Here is a 25,543-nt window from a genome sequence, read left to right as displayed (position 1 = left end):
CAAAATACCAGCAACAGTGTGTGAAAACATTGTGAAGAATGACAGAAAACATTTGACCTCTGTCATTGCCAACAAAGGGTATAAGTATTAGTATAGTATAATTATAGTATAATTGGTATTGAGATGAACTTTTGTTATTGACGAAATACTTATTTTCCACTATAATTTGGAAATATATTCTTTAAAAATCAGACAATGTGATTTTAAGTTGTTGTGCTGTGATGAAAATGACAGGTGTCTTTGATCTTTTTAAGTGGGAGAATTTGCACAACTGGGACCTCATTTACAAAGAGTGCGTGGATTTCAACGTTGGTACGTGGTTGGAATTCTTGCGTACGCAAAAAAAAAATTCAGATGTTCAAAACTGTGCATACGCCCAAATCCACGCACGTTTCTTTGAACATCACAATCAACGTGGAGTCGAGTGCACATGCAGTTCTGTGAAGAGTTGTGGGTTTATTATGTCCGTAAAGTTTTGTGAATGTTAATATTTAGCGTTAGTGCATCATTACAGTCTTTTTTTTTCTTGTTTGTAATTTAAGAACCGACACCAGAACTTAAGTTGGTGGGACGAAAAACAGCTCCTTGTTCCGTTTTACTGTCACGCGTATGATATACTAACGGATTAAGCCCAATGTACACGTGTATTGAGTCTCATAGTTTGCATTGTGGATGTTCGTGATCACCTCTGTGTAACAGTGTGAACAACATAAACTCATATTTAAAACATGAAGCATCACGATCAGATTCATCCACTCGGATTATTGCAGCTGCAGGAGGAGAGACCGGTCTAACACTTTCTATAGTCCTGCAGCCGACTCCATATAAGACTCTGAAAGTAGCCCAAACATTCAATAAAAACTTTAGTCATATATTGCTGTTTCACATCAGTTTGTACCAACCAACCTTTCAGTGACATGTTACTTTTAATTTAAAAGACAACTTTAAAGAACCGGTTCTTTAATGTTTGTCTGCTCAGACGTAGTTATTGATGTTTTAGGATATTTCTTTTATCTCGTGTAGTCGTCCCATACGGCCGTCATGGCGACAGATGTCCGACCTGTCAGCAGCTCCAGCTGAAAGCATCATGTTGGTCTGAACCGGAGCAGCTGGTCCAGTTCAGGGCAGAGATCCAGAAGATCCTCTTGGTACCTGAACCAGCTGATGGTCCAGTCTTAGTCCTGGACCAGCACATCTACGTGGTCCCTGAAGACTCGCTACTGATCCTGCATCAGCAGGTTCCTCTAACAGAACCAAGGCTGACATTGTGATTGACAGGTTACATCTTTGTGCTCCTACCTTTATATGTTCACGTGGTTTATTGTAAGATTGTTGCAGTTCCACTCGTGTGTAACTTACCTGGTGTTGTGCCACAGGGTAGCTTAGCTGTCCAGTTATCAAAAGGTTATTAACATTTTATTCAACAATTATTAATAATTAATAAAGTCGACTATTTATCAAATTGAATTATCAAAATGATAATAATCCTCGTAGGGGCACCACCTGGGCCTTAACCAGGAAAATGATAACTTTTAACAGCAGAAATCAGTCTCGTAAATTAGGGATTATTCCACCAGAATAACCAGAAGGTTCTATTATTCCTGGTGAATAATGTTGAAGGCTCTTAAAGAGTTCGGCACTGTCTCTGTCAAACAGTCAATGTGACCAAAATTGTATGAAACACAAACAACTCCTCATTAAAAATCAATCAGAATTTATTTACATACGGGTACCAAAGCAGATGTAAATAAATACCCAAAATAAATCCTGATGGCACACTACGATAAACAAAAACCATTAACTAACAAGAAAAAACAACAACTATAAAAATGAAATGAAAGTTAAATGCATGGACTCAAACAATAATAAACACCAACAAAACAGGTTCAAACAACGTGGCTGCAGTGTTTAAAGATGGCAGGACTCTGGTATTTTAAAGATGGACGCGTCCTCGCCACGTGCAACTAGACCGGATGGCAAACGCGGGCGTTTCAAATGTGAATGACTGGCAGAAAATGGCGACTACAACATAACGAACACAATGATGATGATGTATGCAGTAATCTCAGTTCTGAACCGCTCTAAGTTTTACTGATCACCAGGGCTCATGAGCTCACGCCTCCTCGGAATCCGGGTCGGGCAGCTGCGGGCTTTGTCGACTGCGGGTCGAGGTCCTGCTGGGGGTTTCCCAGTCAGTCTCTCGGTCCCTGTCCCTTCCCCTGGGATGGACAGCGGCGGGTCCGGATCAACGGAGGCTCTCACGCAGTCCTAGGTGCGCTGGGGGGGGGGGGGCGGTCATTCGTTGCCGCGCGTCCCTGCTCGCCGGTCGCCGATGTGCGGCCGTCCGGGCCCGGCAAGGCAGCTCACAGCTGGGCGAGACGCCGGGCGTCTGTCCAGGAAAACGTCCCGGTTCCTGATGCAACAGGAGCTCGGAGCGGGGAAGGGGGGCTTCAGTCGGAGCTTCAAGTCGCAGCAATCTCCCGATCTGATGGCCGGGAGCGCCAGGGCTCGTGAGCTCGGATCTGCAACTTAAAGAGGACAGAGTTTAGTGAGAGGCCGGAGCCTCCCGGAGACCGCGGCTCCAACGGGCGGGCTCCGCGGGCCCGGTCCGACGCGGGCCTCCTGTCTCGCCCCAGCCGGGGGGGAGAACGATGGGATCCTTGGCCCGGAGCCAAAGAACCAGCTGCTCAGGATGAGAGGTTGTGAGGAAGAGCAGAGCGCAGTGCGCTCCGTGGTATGGAGCTTCCTCGTGCAGATTCCCCGGGCAGTCCCGAGGCAAGCGCTTTTAAAGTTGAAATACACGTTCACAAAATATTCACAAACATTTATAAGTTCAGAGTTCACATGATCACTGGACGTAGCACAACACTGGTGATGTGGGGACTGTCATGTCCTTCACGTGTGGTATTGAACTTATTGTTGACGTCATGTTTCCTCATATTCTGGACTTCACTGAGTCACCAATGAGTGTCGCCAAAACCTCAGAAATGTGTGTACGCCAGCCTTGATGTGTGCGGGAAGAACCGCAACTTTTCAAAGTTCAAATCACTTTTTGAAATTCTGACGTTTTATTTCCGCTATTCATGGATTTTACTAAATATCCATATGTTAACACTGTTATGATCTTTTTGGTAAATATGATATGAAACATGATATATTCTGTACGATTAAGTTTTTTAACAAATCGTCCTCAAACCTGTTACGCTTCACAAGTACAATCCAAAAAATTAATAGTGCCAAGTTTGGTGTTAATGGAGACTTCAGGTAAAAGGCTACTGAAATGTATTAAATGTACAGAAATTGCCAAAAACAGTGGCTTTAAAGGGATTGTGACATGAAAAACACATTTTTCTTGATTTTTTGTGTTTTGTTGGGGGTCTTGACATCAATTACACCCAAAAAACAACGAACTTTTAACATTCAGTGTATTGTGTGCTTTCTGGGATTTTCCGCATAACTGTGCAAAAACGGCGCATGTGGTTTGGTGGCGGGCCGTTACGTAACGGCCCGCTAAATCACCGCCCCCTCCACCCAGCTCCCTGCCTCCTCTCCTCTCCAGCGCACCATAAAGGCTGATTTATGGTTCCGCGTTACACCGACGCAGAGCCTACGGCGTAGGGTTACGCGGCGACGCGCACCGTACGCTGAACCCTACGGCGTAGGGCTCTGCGTCGATTTAACGCGGAACCATAAATCAGGCTTAACACGGAGCTGTTTAGTGTTTAGAGCCTCTTTTGTTCTAATCACCGGAGGAAAACTGCTAAGAACACCCGCGGCCACTGACTGGACTTAAGATAAAGTGACACTGCTGCTTGCATGCCTTTATTTTTATGATTGTTTGCTGTGGTTGGCCGTGCTGCTTTTCCGTGCATGCTTCGCCTGTCGCTCCGACGCCGCTGTGAGCGTATGGCTGGAGGAGGAGGAGGTTTGGAGGAGGAGCGGCGAAATGATTGACAGGAAAGGGGGAAAGGAAGCATTTTTCACGGCGCAAAAAAACACTGTAATAAAAAGCCAGGAATAGAGTACTAGAGTGAATATTTTCTTGTTACACTCTTTTAGACACATTTGAGGGATGTTGGCCAAGACTTTTAATAGTGTTAAAAGCATGTTAAAAATGATGTCACAATACCTTTAACATCAAAATATCAAGAAATGTTAAAAAGGGGAAAATTTAGCAAAGCATTCGAGGAATCGATCCTGAAAGTTCAGCTCTCAAGGACAAATGGTTGATTACATATATAATACATACACAGGAGTTAGCCAGTCGGAGGAACATCTTCCTATTTCACATCAGGAATATACAGAGACTGCTGGGTATTTCCTTCTTGGAGAATCTACTTATCCTTTGCAGGACTGGCTCTTGAAACCATTCCATGACACTGGACGACTGACAGCAGAACAGTCTGCGTTTAAGCACAAAGTCAATCGAGCACGAGTGGTTGTGGAAGATGAATTCAGCAGGTTGCCTTCTGTGATGTCCGACTGGTGAAATGAATGGTGATGACTTCCTGTCCACTGCATAATCTGTGTGAAAGTCATGGAAAGACTTATGAAACATCATAGGATGAACCTGCAGCAGCACCACTTCAGCCAGTGGTGGCAGTGACTCGGGGTGGAGAGGAGGAAGGCAGAGATGTTAGAGATGTGCTAATGCAATATTTGTGGAATAGTTAGATTCAATTCTGTATCTCAGTATGGTGTAACAATAAAGTTGTACTTTTTGCAGATATATGGATTTCGTCCATCCATCCATCTTCATCCACTTGATGTGGGACTGTTTAGCGGGGGCAGCAGTCTGAGCAGAGATGTCCAGACTTCCCTCACCCCACACATTTTCCTCCAGCTCTTCTTGTGGGATCCAGAGACGTTCCCAGGCCAGCCAAAAGATATTCCCTCCGGTGTGTCCTGTATCTTCTCCTGGTGGGACATGCCAGGAACACCTTCCCAGGAGGTGTCCAGGGGGCATCATATGTTAGTCTTTCAAGTTTTGGTATGACGTTGTCTGATTATTTTGCTTTTTTTTTGCTGTGGAGAGGTGTTTTTTGCAATTCCACACTTCATACTGATCACATCTTTAGAATTTATCACTCGTGTGAGTACGTTGATGTCTCTTTAGCTGACTTGATGTGGTAAAAGCTGCTCCACACTGATCACAAGTGAACAGTTTATCTCCAGTGTGAATACGTTGGTGAATCTTTAGATGACCTTGTTGGGTAAAAGCTGCTCCACACTGTTCACATCTGAATGGTTTATCTCCAGTGTGAATACGTTGGTGAATCTTTAGATGACCTTGTTGGGTAAAAGCTGCTCCACACTGATCACATCTGAATGGTTTATCTCCAGTGTGAATACGTTGGTGAATCTTTAGCTTTCCTGACTCAGTAAAAGCTGCTCCACACTGATCACATGTGAACGGTTTATCTCCAGTGTGAATACGTTGGTGAATCTTTAGCCTTCCTGACTCAGTAAAAGCTGCTCCACACTGTTCACATCTGAATGGTTTTTCTCCAGTGTGAATACGTTGGTGAATCATTAGACTACCTGATGTGGTAAAAGCTGCTTCACACTGTTCACATCTGAACGGTTTTTCTCCAGTGTGAATACGTTGGTGAGTCCTTAGATGACTTTGTTGGGTAAAAGCTGTTCCACACTGATCACAAGTGAACGGTTTATCTCCAGTGTGAATACGTTGGTGAATCATTAGACTACCTGATGTGGTAAAAGCTGCTCCACACTGTTCACATCTGAATGGTTTTTCTCCAGTGTGAACACGTTGGTGAGTCATTAGACTACCTCGTTGGGTAAAAGCTGCTCCACACTGATCACAAGTGAACGGTTTATCTCCAGTGTGAATACGTTGGTGAGTCCTTAAACTACCTGACTCAGTAAAAGCTGCTCCACACTGATCACACCTAAATGGTTTTTCTCCAGTGTGAATACGTTGGTGAGTCCTTAGATTATCTCGTCTGGTAAAAGCTGCTCCACACTGATCACAAGTGAATATTTTATCTCCAGTGTGAATACGTTGGTGAATCTTTAGACTACTTTTTTGGGTAAAAGCTGCTCCACACTGATCACAAGTGAACGGTTTATCTCCAGTGTGAATACGTTGGTGAATCTTTAGATTACTTGAAGTGGTAAAAGCTGCTCCACACTGATCACAAGTGAACGGTTTATCACCAGTGTGAATACGTTGGTGAATCTTTAGTTGATCTTTTCTGGTAAAAGCTGCTCCACACTGATCACAAGTGAACGGTTTATCTCCAGTGTGAATACGTTGGTGAGTCCTTAGATGACTTTGTTGGGTAAAAGCTGCTCTACACTGATCACAAGTGAACGGTTTATCTCCAGTGTGAATACGTTGGTGAGTCCTTAGATTACTTTGTTGGGTAAAAGCTGCTCCGCACTGATCACAAGTGAATGGTTTATGTCCAGTGTGAATACGTTGGTGAGTCCTTAGATAACCTGATGTGGTAAAAGCTGCTCCACACTGATCACAAGTGAATGGTTTATCTCCAGTGTGAATACGTTGGTGAATCTTTAGTTTACTTTTAGTGATAAAAGCTGCTCCACACTGATCACAAGTGAACGGTTTATCTCCAGTGTGAATCATCTTATGTATTCTCAGACCTGATGAAGTGGTGAGGACTTTCTTGCAGTGATCACAACGATAACTTGTGGGTCTCTCTTTGCCTTTATGTTTCTGTAAGGACAGAGAAGAAGAATTAAATCATCTTGTTGGCTGACTCACAAAAGCTTTTCAGTTTCTATAAAGTGCTGTCTGTCTAAAGTGCTGTTATTGACAGCCAGAGACCTTCAGATGAAACATCTCAGTACGTCAAATCAAAAGTGTAAATGCTTAAAGCTACTAACACGAAAACCATCAAAATAGTTCATTAATAAGGATGGGCATTGATAAGATCTTCCAACCAATTTTCATTCTGCTTAACGATTCGGTTTTTATCGATTCCCTTATCAATTCTCATTTGGGAAAAAAGAGACAACAAAAAGTTGATTAGCATCACCAATATAAAATAAATATTCTCCTGTAGAAATGAACAAATACAACATGCATCATTCTCTGACAATTCCACGATTCCAAAATGTTTCTAAAACAAAAAAAAAAAAAATAAATAAAATTGTCTTTTTTAAAAGATATATGAACTGAGCAGTCAAAAATAAAGCCAGTGAGCCAGTGACAAATACAACCAAGGCAGAGTTCTCTTCCTGCACGGTGTAGTGTTGCTGTAGCTTTTGCAGGATGGGTAAAATCTCACCATAGGTCGCACTTTTGTCACTGGAGACCGCCAGTGTAAAGGTGTAATGCTTTTGCATGAGCAGCACAAACTCCTCTGCTCTTCTTAAGTCCTCATTTTATCAAGGAGCGGCATGTGTTTGGGTGGCTCTGAGGGGTAACATACACAACTTAAATGCTTATGTACTGTAGTGCTTTTCATTTGATCATGATCTAATAATTTACATGCAAACATTTCTATGTTGCCTGCAATATAAAGTATCTTACTGAGCACGTTTTGCTTCTCCTTAAGGACCACTTTTGCCAGTCCCACACCTTTGCCAGTGTGGGACCTCTTCATCCACACAAATCACCAAGCGAATTCTTGCTGGTCAGTTGGAAATTGCAGTGCAGTTATACAGCTTCCTGTCCTCGTATAGATTTATTGTTGACTAGTTTAATGTTTTTTTTTTTTTAAAGTAATATCTGTTCTCTAGACTTGTAAAGTCTAGAACTATTTCTTCAAACTTTTGACCGTCACTGCCAAGCCTAAAAAAAAACACTGAAGGAAGTCCTGAGGAACCTTTTGGGGTGAAGTTTGCCAGAAACTTTGGAATTTCAAGATTCCACCAACAGGGCAAGGGAAAAAACCCATCCTACGGTCAGTGTTTTTAGATACAACCCCATTATTATCACTGGATGATTAATGTTTGTTTAACCCTTTTGGACCTACCATAGAACAAGTCCATCTATGCATATTTTTACATTTTTGCATAGGATACTGCCATTTTATTGAGTATTCTTATGTCCTATACATCAAAACAACCCATATACGCCAATTTTAATAAGCTGTATGTTGCAAGACCATACTAACTAAATAAATTGCCAAAAAGTGCAAATAACTACCAAAAAAATGTAAATCGTTTTGTTATTTTTTTTCTAAATACAGAAATCCCATGAATGACGTCACCTCCCTTTTGACGGGAAGTGGCGTTAAAAAAATACTGTGAAAAAATACAACCCAATGACACGCTCACAACGTGATGATGTACTGTATGTGTCAACTTATGTCAACCTAGGACGTGCTGTGAACACGTACCGGATCGATAAATAACCTGCCGTGTCAATTATGAAGATTTCTGTGTGCGCAATTTTACTGGATTATTATGTGATTTTTCCAAATGATTTAATGGATCAAAGCAGAACACTGGGACACACTAAATGCAAGATATGCAAGAGAAACTCTTCCTGTTTAACAGGCAATGTAAATGCAGGGCGTGTTATTTCCTCCCTGCTCCCTGAGGAGGAGTTATGGGGAGAGAAAAGGACTCGGGAGGAATTATCGAGGGGTACTACCTAACGTGACAGCCCACTGTCTGTTTGGTTGGTCTTGCTGGCTTCACCACCATCAGAAGAGTTGACTGATGCAGGAGATGGAGCAGGTGGCAGATCAATGCTGAATAAAGGGATTTACATAGCGACTTTGCCCCAAATCATGTTGCACAAATATAACCAGCAGGCTCCTTTGCCACTCCTGCTGTTGTGTTTGTTGAATGCAAATAACTTCTTTATGTGTTTTGATGAAGCAGCTTGGCCCCCTGCAGGGGCAGGTTGCCCCAGTTCTACCTCCTGCAGGGCTTTGAACTAGGACCCAACACCTTTGTGTTAGCTTCAAACTTCCTACCCCCATGTAGAAGATCACACCTTGGAAGTTGACTCAAACAGACTCGGAACACTAGATCACCCCATGGGGTGATTTTCGTCTGTGAGCTATTGTCTCACTCAAGTTCCGGCGTCTTGCATCCCTGCCGAGATGACACCGGGGGAATGGCCCCCACTTCCAGCCCCCACAGAGACAAAGACCATACGGACTTCCTGATCCCTCAGGGGTGGTCCCAAAGCTAAAGATTCACAGCTCTGACTGGCTCTCACTGGGCTGGTTTATTCCTGTAACTTTTGTATAAAAACCCTTTGACTGAACCCAGTGTTTCCTCTACATTCATTCAGCAGTGGCGGTCCGCCACTGCTAAATCATAGCCGCCACCCCTGAAATTTTTTTTTTATTATAATTTTTTTTTTTTTGCAAATGCACCATCGCCGCATCTCTCCACCTTCACAGCACAGCCTGTGTGATGATGAGCGCAACGGTGGGGGGAGGGGAGGGGAGGGAGTGGGGTGTTTGGGGGATCCTATTGGAGTTAATTACTCGCGAGAGCGCGGCCTAAAGTGACATCACGTCAGGCACCAGGTCAGAGTCAGAGTCAGAGTCGTAAGAAAAAAAAAAAGGAGAAGTCGCCGTAAGAAAAAAAGGCAGCGAATTACCGGAGAAAAGGTAGACTTATTAGGGGCGGACTGGCCATCTGTGTGATCGGCCAGTACTCCAGGACGGATGGTGGCCCGCCACAGTGTTAGGGCTCGGCCAGGCGGGGCTTTATAAATATATGGGCTTTATAAATGTATTACATATATGAGCGCGGAGTCGGCGTGGCGAGGAGCTGCGCGGCGGACAGTGAGTCGCGCTGTGAAGCCTGATTTATGGTTCCGCGTTAAATCGACGCAGACCTACGCCGTAGGTTAAGCGGCGACGCGCAACGTACGGCGCGCGTCTCCACGTAACCTACGCCGTAGGCTCTGCGTCGATTTAACGCGGAACCATAAATCATCCTTAAACCACCTGCAGCCCGGGAGGAAAAGTTAAGGAGCGGCTGCGAGTTGTTAATCGGCATTGCTGGTTCGTTTTCTTAACTCTAAGCTTTGTTGCTTTGTTTGTTAGTTTGCTGATGTTTTTTTTTTCCTCTCTGTGATTTTTAAGTTATTTGTGAAGAAGTTCTGAGTTCCCTGTGGGAGTTTTTCTGTGTTTTTCTATTAAACTACGCCTCGTTTTGGCTAAAGTTTAACCCGGTTTTATTTTTAAAATTATCTTCAAAACATAAAAAGAAATCGATCAAAAATCACAATTAATACAGAAATTATTGGTGCTGTAAACATGTGTCTTTTTGGAAAGGTGCACAACATGGACTTTGGTAGAATAAGAACAATAGTGCATTTGGAACAAGGGAATGTCATCCTGACTTCCCACATGAAAAATATTGTTGGAAACAGGCACCAAATATAATATATTTAATTTTCTCAGATGGCAAAAATAAGAACTTTATTGATCCCACATAGGAGTAATTCATGTTATATCAGCTATAGAGAACAAGGTAGTGCCTAAAAACAATATATATCCCCCTCACAAAAATAAGAAAAATAGAGAAACATATTTTCTCACCAACAAAACATATTTAAAATTTTCCAAGTAACAAAATAACATTTTTCGGTCAATGTAATAACATTTGAACCATCTTTCAGACAATTAAATTTGTTCATGAGAAAATATGTTTCTCTGTTTTTCTTTTGTGAGGGGGGAACGCACAGTCACAAGAACACCTGGAAGCATTCATGCTTATGACCACAGAGAAAGATCCTCATGTCCCTTGACAATGACAGAGTTGCAGAAAAAAGTGACCTGTTGAAGAAACTCCTTATCCCTAAACATTGAGAAAAATGGCATTGCTGGTTTGTTTTTTTAGGTTAGTATTCAACCTTCATTTCTATGTGAGTATTCAAGTTAAACTGTGTATTTACACCCTCGTTACATTGTGATTTTTCATAACTCATACAGTGTTGTGTATTTCAGATACCTGTTTTGTATTGGTTCAACCAGAGGGACTGCAGTGAGACCTTAATTTCTATGTGAGAGTATTCAAGTTAAACTAGAATACTGTGCTCTTAACACATCTAGTCAAATCAGTGCTATTGCTATAATTTGGATGGTATAGTATCATGAGCCACAATTAAGTATTGTGACACTCATGCCAGGCGTTATTGTTGTTGAGTTTCCACGCGCCGATTGCTTTGGGCCGGGCCTAGTCAACGCCGCCGCCGCCGCCACCCCCCTGGGAAGCATGCCCCCACTGCTGAAAAAATTCCTAGAGGAAACACTGGAACCCATCTGGGTCGACACACCAAATACAGACTCGATCTGTGCTGGTCATGTCGACCGCCGGCTTAACTGATTAAAACCTCTCTATACCACGAGCCGACTTCTGAACTGGTTTTTGATAAATTCCTCAACAGTTTCTTAAGTTGTGACCCGAGTGTCATGTTATACAAAGGTCTGTCATTTTAGTAGGCAGTTGCAGTTGACGGCTCTGCAATATGCTGATTTATGACTTTGTGGATGAGAACCTTGCAGACATGTCTTTTCATCCCAATCCAATCCAATCCACTTTATTTATATAGCAAATTTTAAAAACAACAAGGTTACCAAGGTGCTGCACAATAAGTAAAACAAGACATAATAAAATAGTAAAAACTAAAAACAGAGTAAAATAGATAAAAGCACATAAAAGCACGAAATAAAAACACACCAAACAGACAACAACCAGTGATTCAGAAACATAAAAGACAGGACAGAGACCACACAACTCTCACGCTGGATTAAAAGCCAAAGAATAAAAATACGTTTTAAGACAAGATTTAAAAATTTCGAGGGTGGGGGCCATTTTTATGTGGGGAGGTAGCTCGTTCCAGAGTTTAGGGGCTACTGCTGAAAAAGCACGGTCGCCCCTGATTTTTTGCCTAGTTTTTGGAACAACGAGACGCGACTGAGTAGAAACCTCAAAGACCTTGAGGGAGTATAAACATGTAGGAGGTCTGAGATATATTTTGGTGCCAACCCATTTAGTGACTTAAAAACAAACAATAGTATTTTAAAATTAATTCTAAAAGAGACAGGGAGCCAGTGAAGGGAGGCCAGAACGGGGGTCATTAATGAATCCCTCCCCCGACCCACCACCCTGTACATAGATTCCAGCATTAAAAGTGGGATATTTACCAATTTAAGAAGAATTATAAATGGTAATGGCTTTACTTTTACTTGGTACATTAATAGTAGTAGGTGGCCTTTGAATAGTGAAATGAATGTCTAATGCCTTATTGAGGATTAATGTGCCCATTATTATCTGTAAAGTATGATGGAAATTTACCAATGACACCTATGTAACCACTTCAGATTAGTCATGTTGATCATACAGGACAGAAGCAGCTGTTCCGTGAGCACAGAAGAGAAACTTATTTAAACTTAAACTTTATTTATTTATATAGCACCAACTCATGCAGTGTAAATGCAACTCATGGTGCTTTACATACAAAATAAAATAACAATCAAAAGTACAATTTAAAACATCCCATACACATGCAGTGTAAATGCAACTCATGGTGCTTTACATACAAAATAAAATAACAATCAAAAGTACAATTTAAAACATCCCATACGACCCCACCCCCCCGACGCATACACACACCCTCACTCACACTCATACACATGTGCACACACTCACACGCCCACACACACACACACACACACACACACACACACACACACACACACACACAATAAGTGGACTGCTGACATGGCTTAGCACTAACGATCCAGGTGAGGAAAACACTACCTATGGGTGGCCGTCCACACCGAGAGGCTCCACCGGCCATGACCACAAGGAGCATCGCCACAGAGACCCCCCCAACCCGGACAGACCAGGACAGGCCCCACACAGAAGGTGGAGTCCCACCCCCAGCTACCCAGGCCTGAGGGACCCCCATGACGACACCCCCATGGGCAGAGCAGGCACACCTCCCAGGTTGGACGACCCCCCTGAGGAAACACTGGAGCTAAAAACTAAAAGATTAAAAGAAAGTAAAAAATGCCTAAAAAGTGTAAAATTTTAGAGAAATCTATACAAAACTTAAGATGAATAATAAATAACATAAAATACAAAGTCACTAAAATGGATTAAAGGTTTAAAGATAATAAAAAAGCTAAAAAAGTAAATACAATAAATAGCTGAAAAGACTAGGTAAATGAGATCAGATAAAAGCCAACCTAAAAAGGTGTGTCTTGAGCCTCCTTTTAAAAATATCAACGTTCTCTGCGTTCCTGAGGTTCTCTGGCAGGCTGTTCCATGGATAAGGGCCATAATGGCTGAATGCAGCCTCACCGTGGGTTTTAGTCCCGGTTCGGGGAATGGTTAAAAGGCCGGTGCCAGAGGACCTCAGGGTCCGTGAGGGTTGATACGGTAAAAACAGGTCAGATAAATAAGAAGGCCCAAGACCGTTAAGACACTTAAAAACCAGTAAAAGAACCTTAAAATCAATCCTGAAGCGGACGGGGAGCCAATGCAGCGATTTTAAAACAGGTGTAATGTGCTCCCGCCCTCTGGTCCTTGTCAGCACGCGAGCGGCTGAATTCTGTAGTAATTGTAGGTTCTTAATACTCTTTTTAGGAAGACCAGAGAGCAGGGCATTACAATAATCCAAACGACTAGAGATAAAAGCATGCATCAGCACCTCCGTGCTGGCCTGAGAGAGAAACGGGCGGACTCTGGCTATATTCTTAAGATGGGAAAAACCTATCTTCGTAATATTCTTTATGTGTGGAATAAAAGTGAGCTCAGAGTCAAAAATAACACCAAAGTTCTTTACACATTTCAAAGGTTTAAAATCTTGTAGTTTTGGTAAAAGTTTCTCTCTCTGGCCTTCAGGACCAATAACTAAAACCTCTGTTTTGTCCTGGTTGAGCTGTAGGAAATTATCTGCCATCCATGACTTAATATCTAAAGTACAGTTAAAAAGGGCATCAAGTGGCCCTGTGTCATCAGGAGACACGGCGATGTACAGCTGTGTGTCGTCAGCGTAGCTGTGGAAGCTGATGCCGTGTCTCCTGATGACGTCCCCCAAGGGAAGTATGTAAAGGTTAAAAAGAAGCGGACCTAAAATTGACCCTTGGGGGACCCCACACTTAATTTCATGCATTCTGGAGGAACATGTATCCAAACTTACAAAGAAAGATCGATCTGTGAGATAGGAGCGGAACCAGTTAAAAACAGTACCATTTGGTAGATTTACTGCTGAGGCATAGGATGCTCATAATCTGAAAACACAGATAATGATAAAATGCAGGGTTACGTGACACCCCAAGGACATTCTGTCTCAGACAGACATGTGTAATCTAACTCTATATAACATAGATGCACAAAGAGCCTCCCTTTATTCTCCGTACACCCTGAGACCCTTTCCTTTTGCATGCATTAGAAATAAATGTGTTTTGCTTTTAACCTGGATGTCTCACTGTTCTTGATAACCAGAATTTCCACAAAAAAACAAAAAAAAAAGAATAGATTCAGAGGTAAAATCAGCAGAGGAAAATTTCCTCACTTTGTGTTGCTGAAATGTCCATAGTTCTAAACTTTTCATTGGTGTAAACAAAATCTACTCCTGCCTCTGACCATGTGCAGAGCTTTTGGAAATGACAGGTTCACATAAATACTGGCGTCAGCCTTGGACTTTACAGCGTGAAGCACGGTTATTTTTACACTATACTTATAAACCACATTTTAAACATGATAATACATTCAAAACATAACATCTACCCATGTTCCTCTGCTTATCCGTGGTTGGTTCGCAGGGGCAGTAGCGTAAGCAGGAAAGCCAAGACTTTTGACTTCCTAGCCACTTTGTCAAGCTCATCTAAGGGCGACCCAAGACATTCCAGGCCATTTGAGAGACAGATTCCCTCCATTGGTCCTGGGTCTCCTCCCAGTGGGACAAGCTTAGAAAACCTCACCAAGGAGACGTCGAGGAAGCTCCACATCTGATGCCCGGGAGTACCTTGTGTAACACTCTACCTCATAGGGGAAATATTTCAAACAAATAAGGCTTCTTTCTTCATTCTGAGATTGTATGTGATACGTGTAGCTGTTATGAACAAACAGAAAAATTATCACAGAACAAGGAAGTTTGTCACCCAAAATCTATTGTCACCATATATTTACAAATAAACACAATAAATAAACCTTCCCATCACCAACCAACCCATTAGCAGGATGTCAGTAATTTTCTGAATATCCTCCAGTTGATCCAAAATGCAGCAGCACGAATGCTGACAGGAATCAGCAAGAGACCACATCTTTCCTGAGTTAGCATCCCTCCATAGACTCCCCGTAAAACCCCATTTTGAATCCAATTCAAAATGTTATTACTTGTGTATAAATATCCTAAATAAACTAGCTCCGAGATATTTGCAAGACCTGATAATTTCTCATCTTCAGCTTAAAGGAGACCTATTATAGCATTTAATGTATATTTTAAACAGGTCTTGAATGTCTTAAAAACAATCAAAAGCTTCTTTATTCTACATAAATCAGAAATTCACCCTCTGGGCCATGTCTCTAGTTTTACCACTTCTAACCTGATTTTCTGTGAGGGATTCTGAGGGGAGGCGGGGCTATGATAATGAGGCTCTTTGCTGATTGGCTGCTTGAATGACGTGTAGCAGGGGAGGGAACAAAGCCTCTCTGGGAGAAGAGCAGCGGCTCCGTACAAGCGTGTCCCATGCCATGCGATCGAACTTCAGTGACAAAATCAATTCCATTGCTTTTTTTTTTCTATTGGACTGTCCTAACTGGCCCCGAGTTTAACGGTTTCAGTGTGGACAGAGAGCGTCCGATGTCTCGCAGCTCGGCGCGATAGTCGGACGCTCTCATTCAGTTACACGGTGTAAACGGATCTTAAAGCCTGATTTACGGTTTCTGCGTTAAATCGACGCGTACCCTACGCCGTAGGGCCTACGGCATAGGGTACGCGTTGGTGTAACGCAGAACCATAAATCAGCCTTTAGTCACCTCGTCTTCACACAGGAAGATTTAATTGAATTCTAAACAGGTACACCACAGTTATTTACTCAGATTCCTCATCATTTCATTTCTTATGTTACAAGACAAATTAATCATGTTGACTGTAAAGAAATCACAACACTGAAGGTTCACAAATGGCAATTTTATTGTTAAAAAAATAAAAGAACATAAGTTGTATATAAATAACATGTATGCACTATTGCTGGCTCAAGGAAGGGCCGTGCGTCTTCTGAAGGTGTCGTTGAACAGCTTCAGGTGCTTGGAAGATCTGAAACCATGAACAGAAGAAAAAAAAAAATTTCTGCTGCCATCTTGACCAGGACTCCCTGGCAAAAGAGATATTGTATCTCAATGGAACCCTCCTGAATAAATAAAGGATAAAAAATGTATTACGGTACTAATTGAGCTCCGTAACATGGAGTAACACCGGAGCTGAGCTAAATACTTAGCCAGTGCAAAGATCCTACTTGTAAACAAATATAAATAACATAAAAAATGTATGTTCTTACCGCTGACTCGTGTGCAGTTGCCGTAGTCCGTGCTGTTGGTACTGATCCTTTTATGAGGGTAAGTGTCGATGCAAAACCTCATTTTTACGGTCCCTCGTTGAAACAGCCACACGATTCACCGCTTCTGAACAATGGCAGACGCTCCGGCCGGTGGAGTTAGTTGTGGGCGTGGTTTCAGCAGCGGAGGAGACCGAGGCGTGGTTTGCATTTTACTTACGTACCGAAAATGCACAAATCTGAACGGCTCGTAAAAGTCATATGACACTGGAAGGATCCTCCGGGCGGGGTGAACAGACCCTGCAGAATTTGGTTGCTTTCTTCCTGTTCTGTTCGGTGTGATAAGTGAAGCAGATACCTGGTTGCCAGGTGTGATAGGTGAAGCTTGGACACACAGATACCTGGTTGCCAGGTGTGATAAGTGAAGCTTGGACACACAGATACCTGGTTGCCAGGTGTGATAAGTGAAGCTTGGACACACAGATACCTGGTTTCCAGGTGTGATAAGTTTCCCTCACAGTCACCACCAGGTTACTGAACTGACAGAGCAGAGTTCTGTACCGCCGTATCTCTCCCTCAACCAACCAGGCGTCCCAATACTTGACCACAATTGAACAAAAGTAACATCTGTTTGTCATCAAGAGCTTTTGATTTAGCTAGAAAGCAATACACAAACTTTACACAACAATATAATATTCAGTTAACATTACATTGTTCACATTTCAAGTCAACGTGGTGCCCCTCTTCAGTTGCAGCAACGTTAACCTAAGTACACAGACATTGGTGTGTTCTGCTCTGATTCCTTTCTCATTGGCTCCTAACAGTTCACTTTTCGTGGCTGGAAAATTCAGAGGGGGTGTGATCTTAAGTTTGAACGAAAGCAGCGTATTTTACGCACGTCATAGTTGTAAAAACGCAGTTTTTTTACACGCGTTCATGAACGCTGCTTTTTAAGCCACTCGTAGAAAACGCCGCTTTTTACAGCGTTTTTTGTTCATAGACATATATACGTAGACGCCCAATCGAGCGCTGAGCCGTACGTCAACGTCGTCGCCATATTGGATGTTCAAGACTGCGCTGTAAACTAATACAAGTAAATGGACTTATTTTCATAAAGCGCCTTTCTACAAAGAAATTTACGTTTTACGTCTCATTTATTCATTCACACACGCACTAATTTACTTGGGAAACAGTTAGACACCAAATATAATATATTTAATTTTCTCAATGGCAAAAATAAGAACATAGGAGTAATTCATGTTATATCAGCTATAGAGAACAAGGTAGTGCCGATAAAACAAATACATAAATACATAAATATATATATATATATATATATATATATATATATATATACAGTATATATATATATATATATCCCCTCATAAAAATAAGAAAAATAGAGAAATATACTTTCTCATCAACAAAGCATATTTTGCATAAACATATTTTATAATTTTCAAGTAACAAAATAACATTTTTTTTTTTTCTTTAAAGATTTTTTTGGGCTCTAGTGGCCCTTTATTGAGATGCAGACTGGAAAGGGGTAGAGAGAGAGAACGGGGAAGACACGCAGCAAAGGTGCGCTGGCTGGATTCGAACCCGCGACCGCTGCAGGTGGAGGACTGTAGCTTCAGTATATGAGCCGCCATTTGAAAATTTGTCATTTGAAAAATTTTAAATTTGTTTTGCTGATGAGAAAATATGTTTCTCTATTTTTTTTTTTTTTGAGGGGGGATATATGTTGTTTTTCGGCACTACCTTGTTCTCTATAGCTGATACAACATGAATTACTCCTATGTGGGATCAATAAAGTTCTTATTTTTGCCATTGAGAAAATTATATATATTTTATTCGGTGTCTAACTGTTTCCCAAGTATATTAGTGCGTGTGTGAATGAATAAATGAGACGTAAAATGTAAATTTCTTTGTAGAAAGGAACTTTATGAAAATAAGTCTTATTTGTCTTATTACTTGTCTTATTTACTTGTATTAGTTTACAGTGCAGTCTTGAACATCCAATATGGCGGCGACGTTGACGTATCGCAGCAGCTCCATGGGGCGTCTACGTTTATATGTCTATGCTTTTGTTCGGCAGCGCATTCATTCAAGCCCGGTTTTTGGCCCTTGTGGCTTGCCATATAATTTAGCGGCGTTCATGGACAGCAGAAAACGCTGTTTTTTACGCCACTCGTTTAAAACGCGGCCTTTTACGGCGGGTTTTGTGCTAATAATGGCGTCTCCTCCGACTTTAACCCGCCGGCGGCGTCTCCCTCCCGGGATAGGAGCTCCAACAAACCCCGCTGCTCTGGAGATGTTGCTGCTACTCGGTTGTAGAACCAACCAGATGTTTCCAGAACTGCAGACACTCACGAGTTGGTGGAGACTTTAGATTATGTGTTTTAACTTTAGATTGTGTGTTTTAACTTTAGATTATGTTTTAACTTTAGATTGTGTGTTTTAACTTTAGATTGTGTGTTTTAACTTTAGATTGTGTGTTTTAACTTTAGATCATGTGTTTTAACTTTAGATTGTGTGTTTTAACTTTAGATTGTGTGTTTTAACTTTAGATTGTGTGTTTTAACTTTAGATTGTGTGTTTTAACTTTAGATTGTGTGTTCCAACACCACAATAAAACTCCAGCAGAACCAGCAGCATCTCCAACTGCTGCGTCCGTGTCGCCGCCACATTCACATATTCAGACGGAAACACGTTTCAAAGTCTCCGAGGAAGATCACGTGTTTGTGTTTTCTGCGGTTCCGTTCAAAGTTACGGACACGGAATCAAATAAAGTGTTTGGATCAGAATCAGCAGAACCTGGACCTGAACACTGACCTGCAGACCAGCAGAGGAAGATCCCGCTTTGGTCCTGATGCTGGACTCCTGGTCCTGGTTCTGATCCCGGTCCATCTCCGAGTCCTGGTTCTGATCCCGGTCCATCTCCGAGTCCTGGTTCTGATCCCGGTCCATCTCCGAGTCCTGGTTCTGATCCCGGTCCATCTCCGAGTCCTGGTTCTGCTTCGTTCTCGTTTAGTTCTGATCCTGCAGATCTTCAATCTAAAAGTTCGTCTGCAAAAATTGTGATGACGCAACCCGGAACCACGTGACCTCTTTTTAAAAACTTTATTAGCAAATGTTGCTAAACAAACACCAACAAGGTTTACAATAGTGTGGAACAAACATACAATGATGGAGTAAATGATACAAATATCTAGTATGAATCAAATGTAACGTCATTACATTTGATTCAAACCTATTAAGTGGATTCCTCTCCCTTTCAGGCGCTGGGCTCCGCCGGCAGCTGCAGGAGAGCCGTCACAGCGACATCAAGTGGCAGGAAAGTGACATTACATCAACAACAAAAACTCTTCCTTTTTATTTCAGTTTAAGACAGAAGATAATCAAAGCAGAAAAAACATTTCTTCAGCAACGCTATCACTCACATGCACTTAATTTAAATACAGAGACTCTAAGCAGAACTAAAGAACCCAGAGCGTCTTCATGTGGCGGGCGGTGATTCGGGGAAATGTCGCCATCTGCTGGACGAATAACTGAACTGCAACAACAAACGGAGGAGGAAGGAGGAAAACTCATTCTAGAATTCTTTATAAAACCATAATATGGTTTATACCTTAATATGGTTTATATTAAATTTCTTTCTCTTTCAGATACGTGGACCTGGAGAACAACTAGACAACGTACCTGCCAAGAGTCTGTCCTTTATGGAAACTTAAAGCCCCAAAAATAAAGCAGCTCCACCTTCCACTGAGTCATTCTGGTCATTTGGTTTTGTCGCCTTCCTAACCTTTGTGTTTTGGCTACTTACTCCAGTTATTGTTGGTATTTATTTATAATTAAAGGTATTCCCTGATTTTTTTTCAATGTGATCTTATCTGTTCCAGTCATATAATTAACAATCACTTCAAGTGGATAATCAAACTATATATGTATAATTTAACAAGGAACGAGACAAAGCTTCAAAGTTGAAAGAGAAACAAGCCACATTTATTAATACAAAAAGGACAATACACACATGATAAACAGATATATACATTTATATACAAAGTAACTGTATACACATTATAAAAAAACTATACACATTTATATAAAAAACCTCGTCCTTATTAGGGCCCGAGCACTGATAGTGCGAAGGCCCTATTGTATCTGTAAGAATTTTCCTTGTTTTTTTGTTTTCCTTCTTCCGACAAAATGAGGGCCTTTTTGCCCCATAAACGTGCCCCAAATTTTGCACGCAAGCCAGGCCTGGCGAAAAATGTGATATTTAATGGCTTGCATTAACCAGCCAATCACATGGCAGCAACTCAATGTATTTAGGCACGTAGACATGGTCAAGAGAATCTGCTGTGGTTCAAACCTGCACCAGAATGGTGAAGTACGGTGATTTAAGTGACTTTGAACATGGCATGGTTGTTGGTAACAGACATAATGACTGAGACATCTCTAATCTTTCTCTCATCCAAAGACAGTTGGGTTTAGAGGCTCTGCTGGGATTTGAACCCAGGATCTCCTGTTTACTAGACAGGTGCTTTGACCAACTAAGCCACAGGGCCTCCGTAACCCCTCACTTACCTCGTCTTCATGGGGATTTCTCTAAAAACAACCGGGGCCTCACATACTAACGTTAATAATAAATAAATAATACATAATAAAAGTGTTGTACACCATGTTCCACTCATGTCAGGATGTAGTAAAATCCCCTTTGAGTAGATTTGGGTACACATTTTGATTTATTGGGCCCTAACCGACTGTGGCGTTGTTGGTAAACAGAAAGAGAGCTTTGTTGGTCAAAGCAGCATGAAACTGTCAGAAGTGGGATTTGAACCAACGCCTCCCTTGGGAGACCAGAATACTCTGTACACATGAAGAAAGTACATTATCCTTAAGTCTGGCGCCTTAAACCACTCGGCCATTCTGACTACAACTATAACACCTCACAAAGTTATCAATGAAATTTTACATGACAATCATGGTTTCCAGAGATGATTTAAACATTGTTTTACCAGTTTTACCCACGGAGAGTTATCCAGATGTGAAATAGAAGAAACTGGTTTAAAGTAACCACCTCTTCCCCTAAGACAACTCAAACATGAAATATTGACAAATATACATTTGTTTCATCATCATCATCATCATCATCATCATCATCATCATCATCATCATCATCATCATCATCATCATCATCATCATCATCATCAATATAAAGTTCCCAGATTGATCCAGGATTACATATTGTATTCCAGACCTCCAAAATCATCTCCAGCTGCTTTTCTCTGCTGCTTTTTCAAATGTTTTCCACGGTTGGATTAGTTTCATTGTTGATCATCTTGATGTAGTTTTTCTGGGACAGTTGGGAGGTTTGTTGCATGAAAGTAGAAAGAAGAAGTCCAGGATGTGTGAGAAAGGCTTGACATCTCCTCCTGAGTTCATCCTGGATGATTCCGCTGCAGGAAGACGATCCAGGATGAGGAGGTGCAGCTATGTGAAGCCAGGTTGAACTAATCCTGGTTCGTGCACGTTGACGTCTGTCTTAAGCAGACCGTGAGGTCGGTCCCAGATGTCCTGATTCAGAAATGGAGGACGAGTGTTGCTGATGTTTCACCGAGTGAACAACAGCTTCTAATGGAAACGTAGGAGGAGCTTAAACAGCTGATACGTTCAGAAATGTCCTCCAGACGCTGTTAATGAACTCAGAGAGTCTGACAGACAACAGTGGACAGACTGAATGTGTAGTCGTCCAACATATGAGCTGTAGAGCTCATTTACTGAATAACTTCTTACTGTGGCTGAAATCAGTCAAACCAACATTGGCTTCCTTTGACTAACGTTACATTTCATTTAAACAAATACAAGTTTACCAAATATAAAACTCTGAACATGGAAAACATCTTTTTCATGTTCAGAGTTTTTACTATCATTTTTTTACTATCATGTCTTAATAAGTCTGTTAACATCATTTCATTCAGGTGACAGCAAGACATAAGTGCAACAAATAATGTCTTTTTATGGTTTTTAGAGTGTAAAACTAAATATAAATACATGTGTGTTGAAGAAAGAAAATAGAAATAAAGCTGCCATCACCTTTCTAATTCTCATCTATGTGGAGCCTGTAAGATGATTCACGGCAGGAAGTGCCGTGTGCGTTCTTAATAGTACGTCCAAATTAATGCACACTACTGATATTTACTCAAAAGTGTGCCAAATTTAAGTATACTTTTTAGTATATACTTTTTACTATGGCATTTCGGACACACCCTATGTTGCTTTTTGCACATGGAATACACAGCAGAATGTTAAGCAAAATGTTTACGTTTCAATATAAACAGCAGAGGGCGCTGTTGCTACATTTGGTGGCCCCGCCCCCCGACCAATCGGTGGCGTGTAGTGTGATGACGTCAGATCCAGAACCGACTCAGCACGCTTAGAACCTCGGCAGAATAGATACAGAAAAAGTATCTGCTCTGCACGCCTCCACCCGCCTCGGACCGTAGTTTAAAAGCTCAAAACGGGGACGTGGAGAGTAGAAACGTGCTGAGTAGGTACTAGTGTAAAAGCACCATATGTCTCTACATACCTGGCTGTTCAATCGAAGGCTCTGTGGCTTAGTGGTCAAAGCGCCTGTCTCGTAAACAGGAGATCCTGGGTTCAACTCCCAGCAGAGCCTTTAAACTCATGATGTAAGTTTAAAACCAAAGACTCTCCTACATGTTTGGGTCAAGTCTTCACCTTCTCCTCTGAAACTGTCTTGATTATCTGCCGACCTTACTGCTGCTTTCCAGTCTCTCTTCTCTGCTTTAGTCCACTAACACTTTGTTTCTTCTTAAACTTCCTCTTCTGATTTAGACATAAAAAACTAAACATCTGAATGTGTCAGACAGGAACAACTGAAGAACCAGAGATGTGTCTGAACCTGGAATAAAACATCTGAACAAACAAGAGTTAACTGGGAAATTAGAAAAATACACTTGATCCAACATTTAAATACTGTAGGTAATACTAGAAATGTGATATTTATCATTTGTATTCTATTCAGAAAAATGTCAATTATATCTTGATATTAAGGTCTTTTAAGAAAGAAACTGAATATAAAGTTCCCAGATTGATCCAGGATTACATTTTGTTTTCCAGACCTCCAAAGTCATCTCCAGCTGCTTTTCTCTGCTGCTTTTTCAAATGTTTTCCACGGTTGGATTAGTTTCATTGTTGATCATCTTGGTGTAGTTTTTCTGGGACAGTTGGGAGGTTTGTTGCATGAAAGTAGAAAGAAGAAGTCCAGGATGTGTGAGAAAGGCTTGACATCTCCTCCTGAGTTCATCCTGGATGATTCCGCTGCAGGAAGACGATCCAGGATGAGGAGGTGCAGCTATGTGAAGCCAGGTTGAACTAATCCTGGTTCGTGCACGTTGACGTCTGTCTTAAGCAGACCGTGAGGTCGGTCCCAGATGTCCTGATTCAGAAATGGAGGACGAGTGTTGCTGATGTTTCACCGAGTGAACAACAGCTTCTAATGGAAACGTAGGAGGAGCTTAAACAGCTGATACGTTCAGAAATGTCCTCCAGACGCTGTTAATGAACTCAGAGAGTCTGACAGACAACAGTGGACAGACTGAATGTGTAGTCGTCCAACATATGAGCTGTAGAGCTCATTTACTGAATAACTTCTTACTGTGGCTGAAATCAGTCAAACCAACATTGGCTTCCTTTGACTAACGTTACATTTCCTTTAAACAAATACAAGTTTACCAAATATAAAACTCTGAACATGGAAAACATCTTTTTCTAAGTTTTTACTATCATGTCTTAATAAGTCTGTTAACATCATTTCATTCAGGTGACAGTAAGACATAAGTGCAACAAATAATGTCTTTTTATGGTTTTTAGAGCGTAAAACTAAATATAAATACATGTGTGTTGAAGAAAGAAAATAGAAATAAAGCTGCCATCACCTTTCTAATTCTCATCTATGTGGAGCCTGTAAGATGATTCACGGCAGGAAGTGCCGTGTGCGTTCTTAATAGTACGTCCAAATTAATGCACACTACTGATATTTACTTAAAAGTGTGCCAAATTTAAGTATACTTTTTAGTATATACTTTTTAGTATGGCATTTCAGACGCACCCTATGTTGCTTTTTGCACATGGAATACACAGCAGAATGTTAAGCAAAATGTTTACGTTTCAATATAAACAGCAGAGGGCGCTGTTGCTACATTTGGTGGCCCCGCCCCCCGACCAATCGGTGGCGTGTAGTGTGATGACGTCAGATCCAGGGCCGACTCAGCACGCTTAGAATAGGGTGACCATATTTTGATTTTCAAAAAAGAGGACACTCGGCCCGGCCACGAGATAGCCTACTTAAATGATACTCGCAGTTTACTCAAAGATTCCTTATAATTTTAATATATGTAAAGTTTGTATGTATGGATAGAATATTCAGTTATATTACAAAATAATATCTCTCAAAGACAGAAATTCAGATAGGCTTCTCAGAGGTTACTCAACTTTCTTTATTATTTCTAAAATAATAATCCTTTTCAAGTTTCAAATATAAAAATAAATACATATGAATGTAAAATAAATGTAAAATATCTGGAATGAAATAATGATTGAAATAATGCCTCTTCTGTATTACAAAAATCAACTTGTATAATAATAGCTCTCTTTACAAGGACAAATAGATAAATAATATGTAATAACATATAAATAATAAATAATATGAAAACATAATGTTCTAAATAATACCTCTTCTGTGTTAGAAAATCAAACTTGAACTTGAACTATATCTCACTAGCTTTTCAGTGTAATGTAAATAATATAACAGTTATTACTTGAACAAACAAAAAAATTTCTGAACTAAAATCTTGAGTTATCTTCTTCATCCTTGTTTTCTTCAGGATCTTTAGTTCTTGTCTTCATCCTGGTTTTCTTCTTCATCCTCCTTGTCTGCCCATCCATATTTAGCTGTAGAGCTGATCTTTCCCAGCAGTTTTCGGTTGCTCAACATGTAAGTATGAAAGTCTTTGCAAGAATAGTCCTTGAAATTGTATTGC

General features: G+C 41.2%; 1 protein-coding gene and 3 non-coding genes across 5 annotated transcripts; 1 reads left to right on the top strand and 3 right to left on the bottom strand.

Moving 5' to 3' along the window:
• Positions 1 to 3,184: 3,184 nt before the first annotated feature.
• On the bottom strand, positions 3,185 to 19,540 carry LOC133442062 (gastrula zinc finger protein XlCGF57.1-like). Of its 2 annotated transcripts, XR_009782509.1 has the most exons (3): positions 19,311 to 19,540; positions 4,130 to 6,703; positions 3,185 to 3,316 (listed from the first exon to the last, which is right to left on the bottom strand). XR_009782509.1 is itself a non-coding variant. In XM_061719969.1 (2 exons), exons 1-2 carry the CDS (start codon positions 19,473 to 19,475, stop codon positions 5,075 to 5,077), a joined length of 1,794 nt encoding a protein of 597 aa, XP_061575953.1. In that variant the 5' UTR covers positions 19,476 to 19,540; the 3' UTR covers positions 3,210 to 5,074. The 2 variants fall into 2 exon arrangements, 1 of the variants encoding a protein (XP_061575953.1); XM_061719969.1 differs by having other exon boundaries at positions 3,210 to 6,703.
• Positions 19,541 to 20,972: 1,432 nt separating this feature from the next.
• On the bottom strand, positions 20,973 to 21,046 carry trnat-agu (transfer RNA threonine (anticodon AGU)). The gene has a single exon. It is a non-coding gene; the product is annotated as a tRNA-Thr (tRNA).
• A 251-nt stretch (positions 21,047 to 21,297) lies between these two features.
• On the bottom strand, positions 21,298 to 21,412 carry trnal-uaa (transfer RNA leucine (anticodon UAA)). The gene is made up of 2 exons: positions 21,375 to 21,412; positions 21,298 to 21,343 (listed from the first exon to the last, which is right to left on the bottom strand). It is a non-coding gene; the product is annotated as a tRNA-Leu (tRNA).
• A 1,672-nt stretch (positions 21,413 to 23,084) lies between these two features.
• trnat-cgu (transfer RNA threonine (anticodon CGU)) lies at positions 23,085 to 23,157 on the top strand. The gene has a single exon. It is a non-coding gene; the product is annotated as a tRNA-Thr (tRNA).
• Positions 23,158 to 25,543: the final 2,386 nt, after the last annotated feature.

Source organism: Cololabis saira, chromosome 4, assembly GCF_033807715.1.
Source record: "Cololabis saira isolate AMF1-May2022 chromosome 4, fColSai1.1, whole genome shotgun sequence".
Classification (NCBI taxonomy): domain Eukaryota; kingdom Metazoa; phylum Chordata; class Actinopteri; order Beloniformes; family Belonidae; genus Cololabis; species Cololabis saira.
This window is presented reverse-complemented; position numbering and strand designations above follow the sequence as displayed.

Bases quoted from the DNA above. Each gene is read 5' to 3' on its own strand.
- LOC133442062 (XM_061719969.1), bottom strand. From the start codon at position 19,475: ATGGACCGGGATCAGAACCAGGACTCGGAGATGGACCGGGATCAGAAC. The intron at 6,704-19,310 runs GTCAGTGTTCAG...CTGTCCTTACAG, and splicing joins CTTCCTCTGCTGGTCTGCAG to AAACATAAAGGCAAAGAGAG.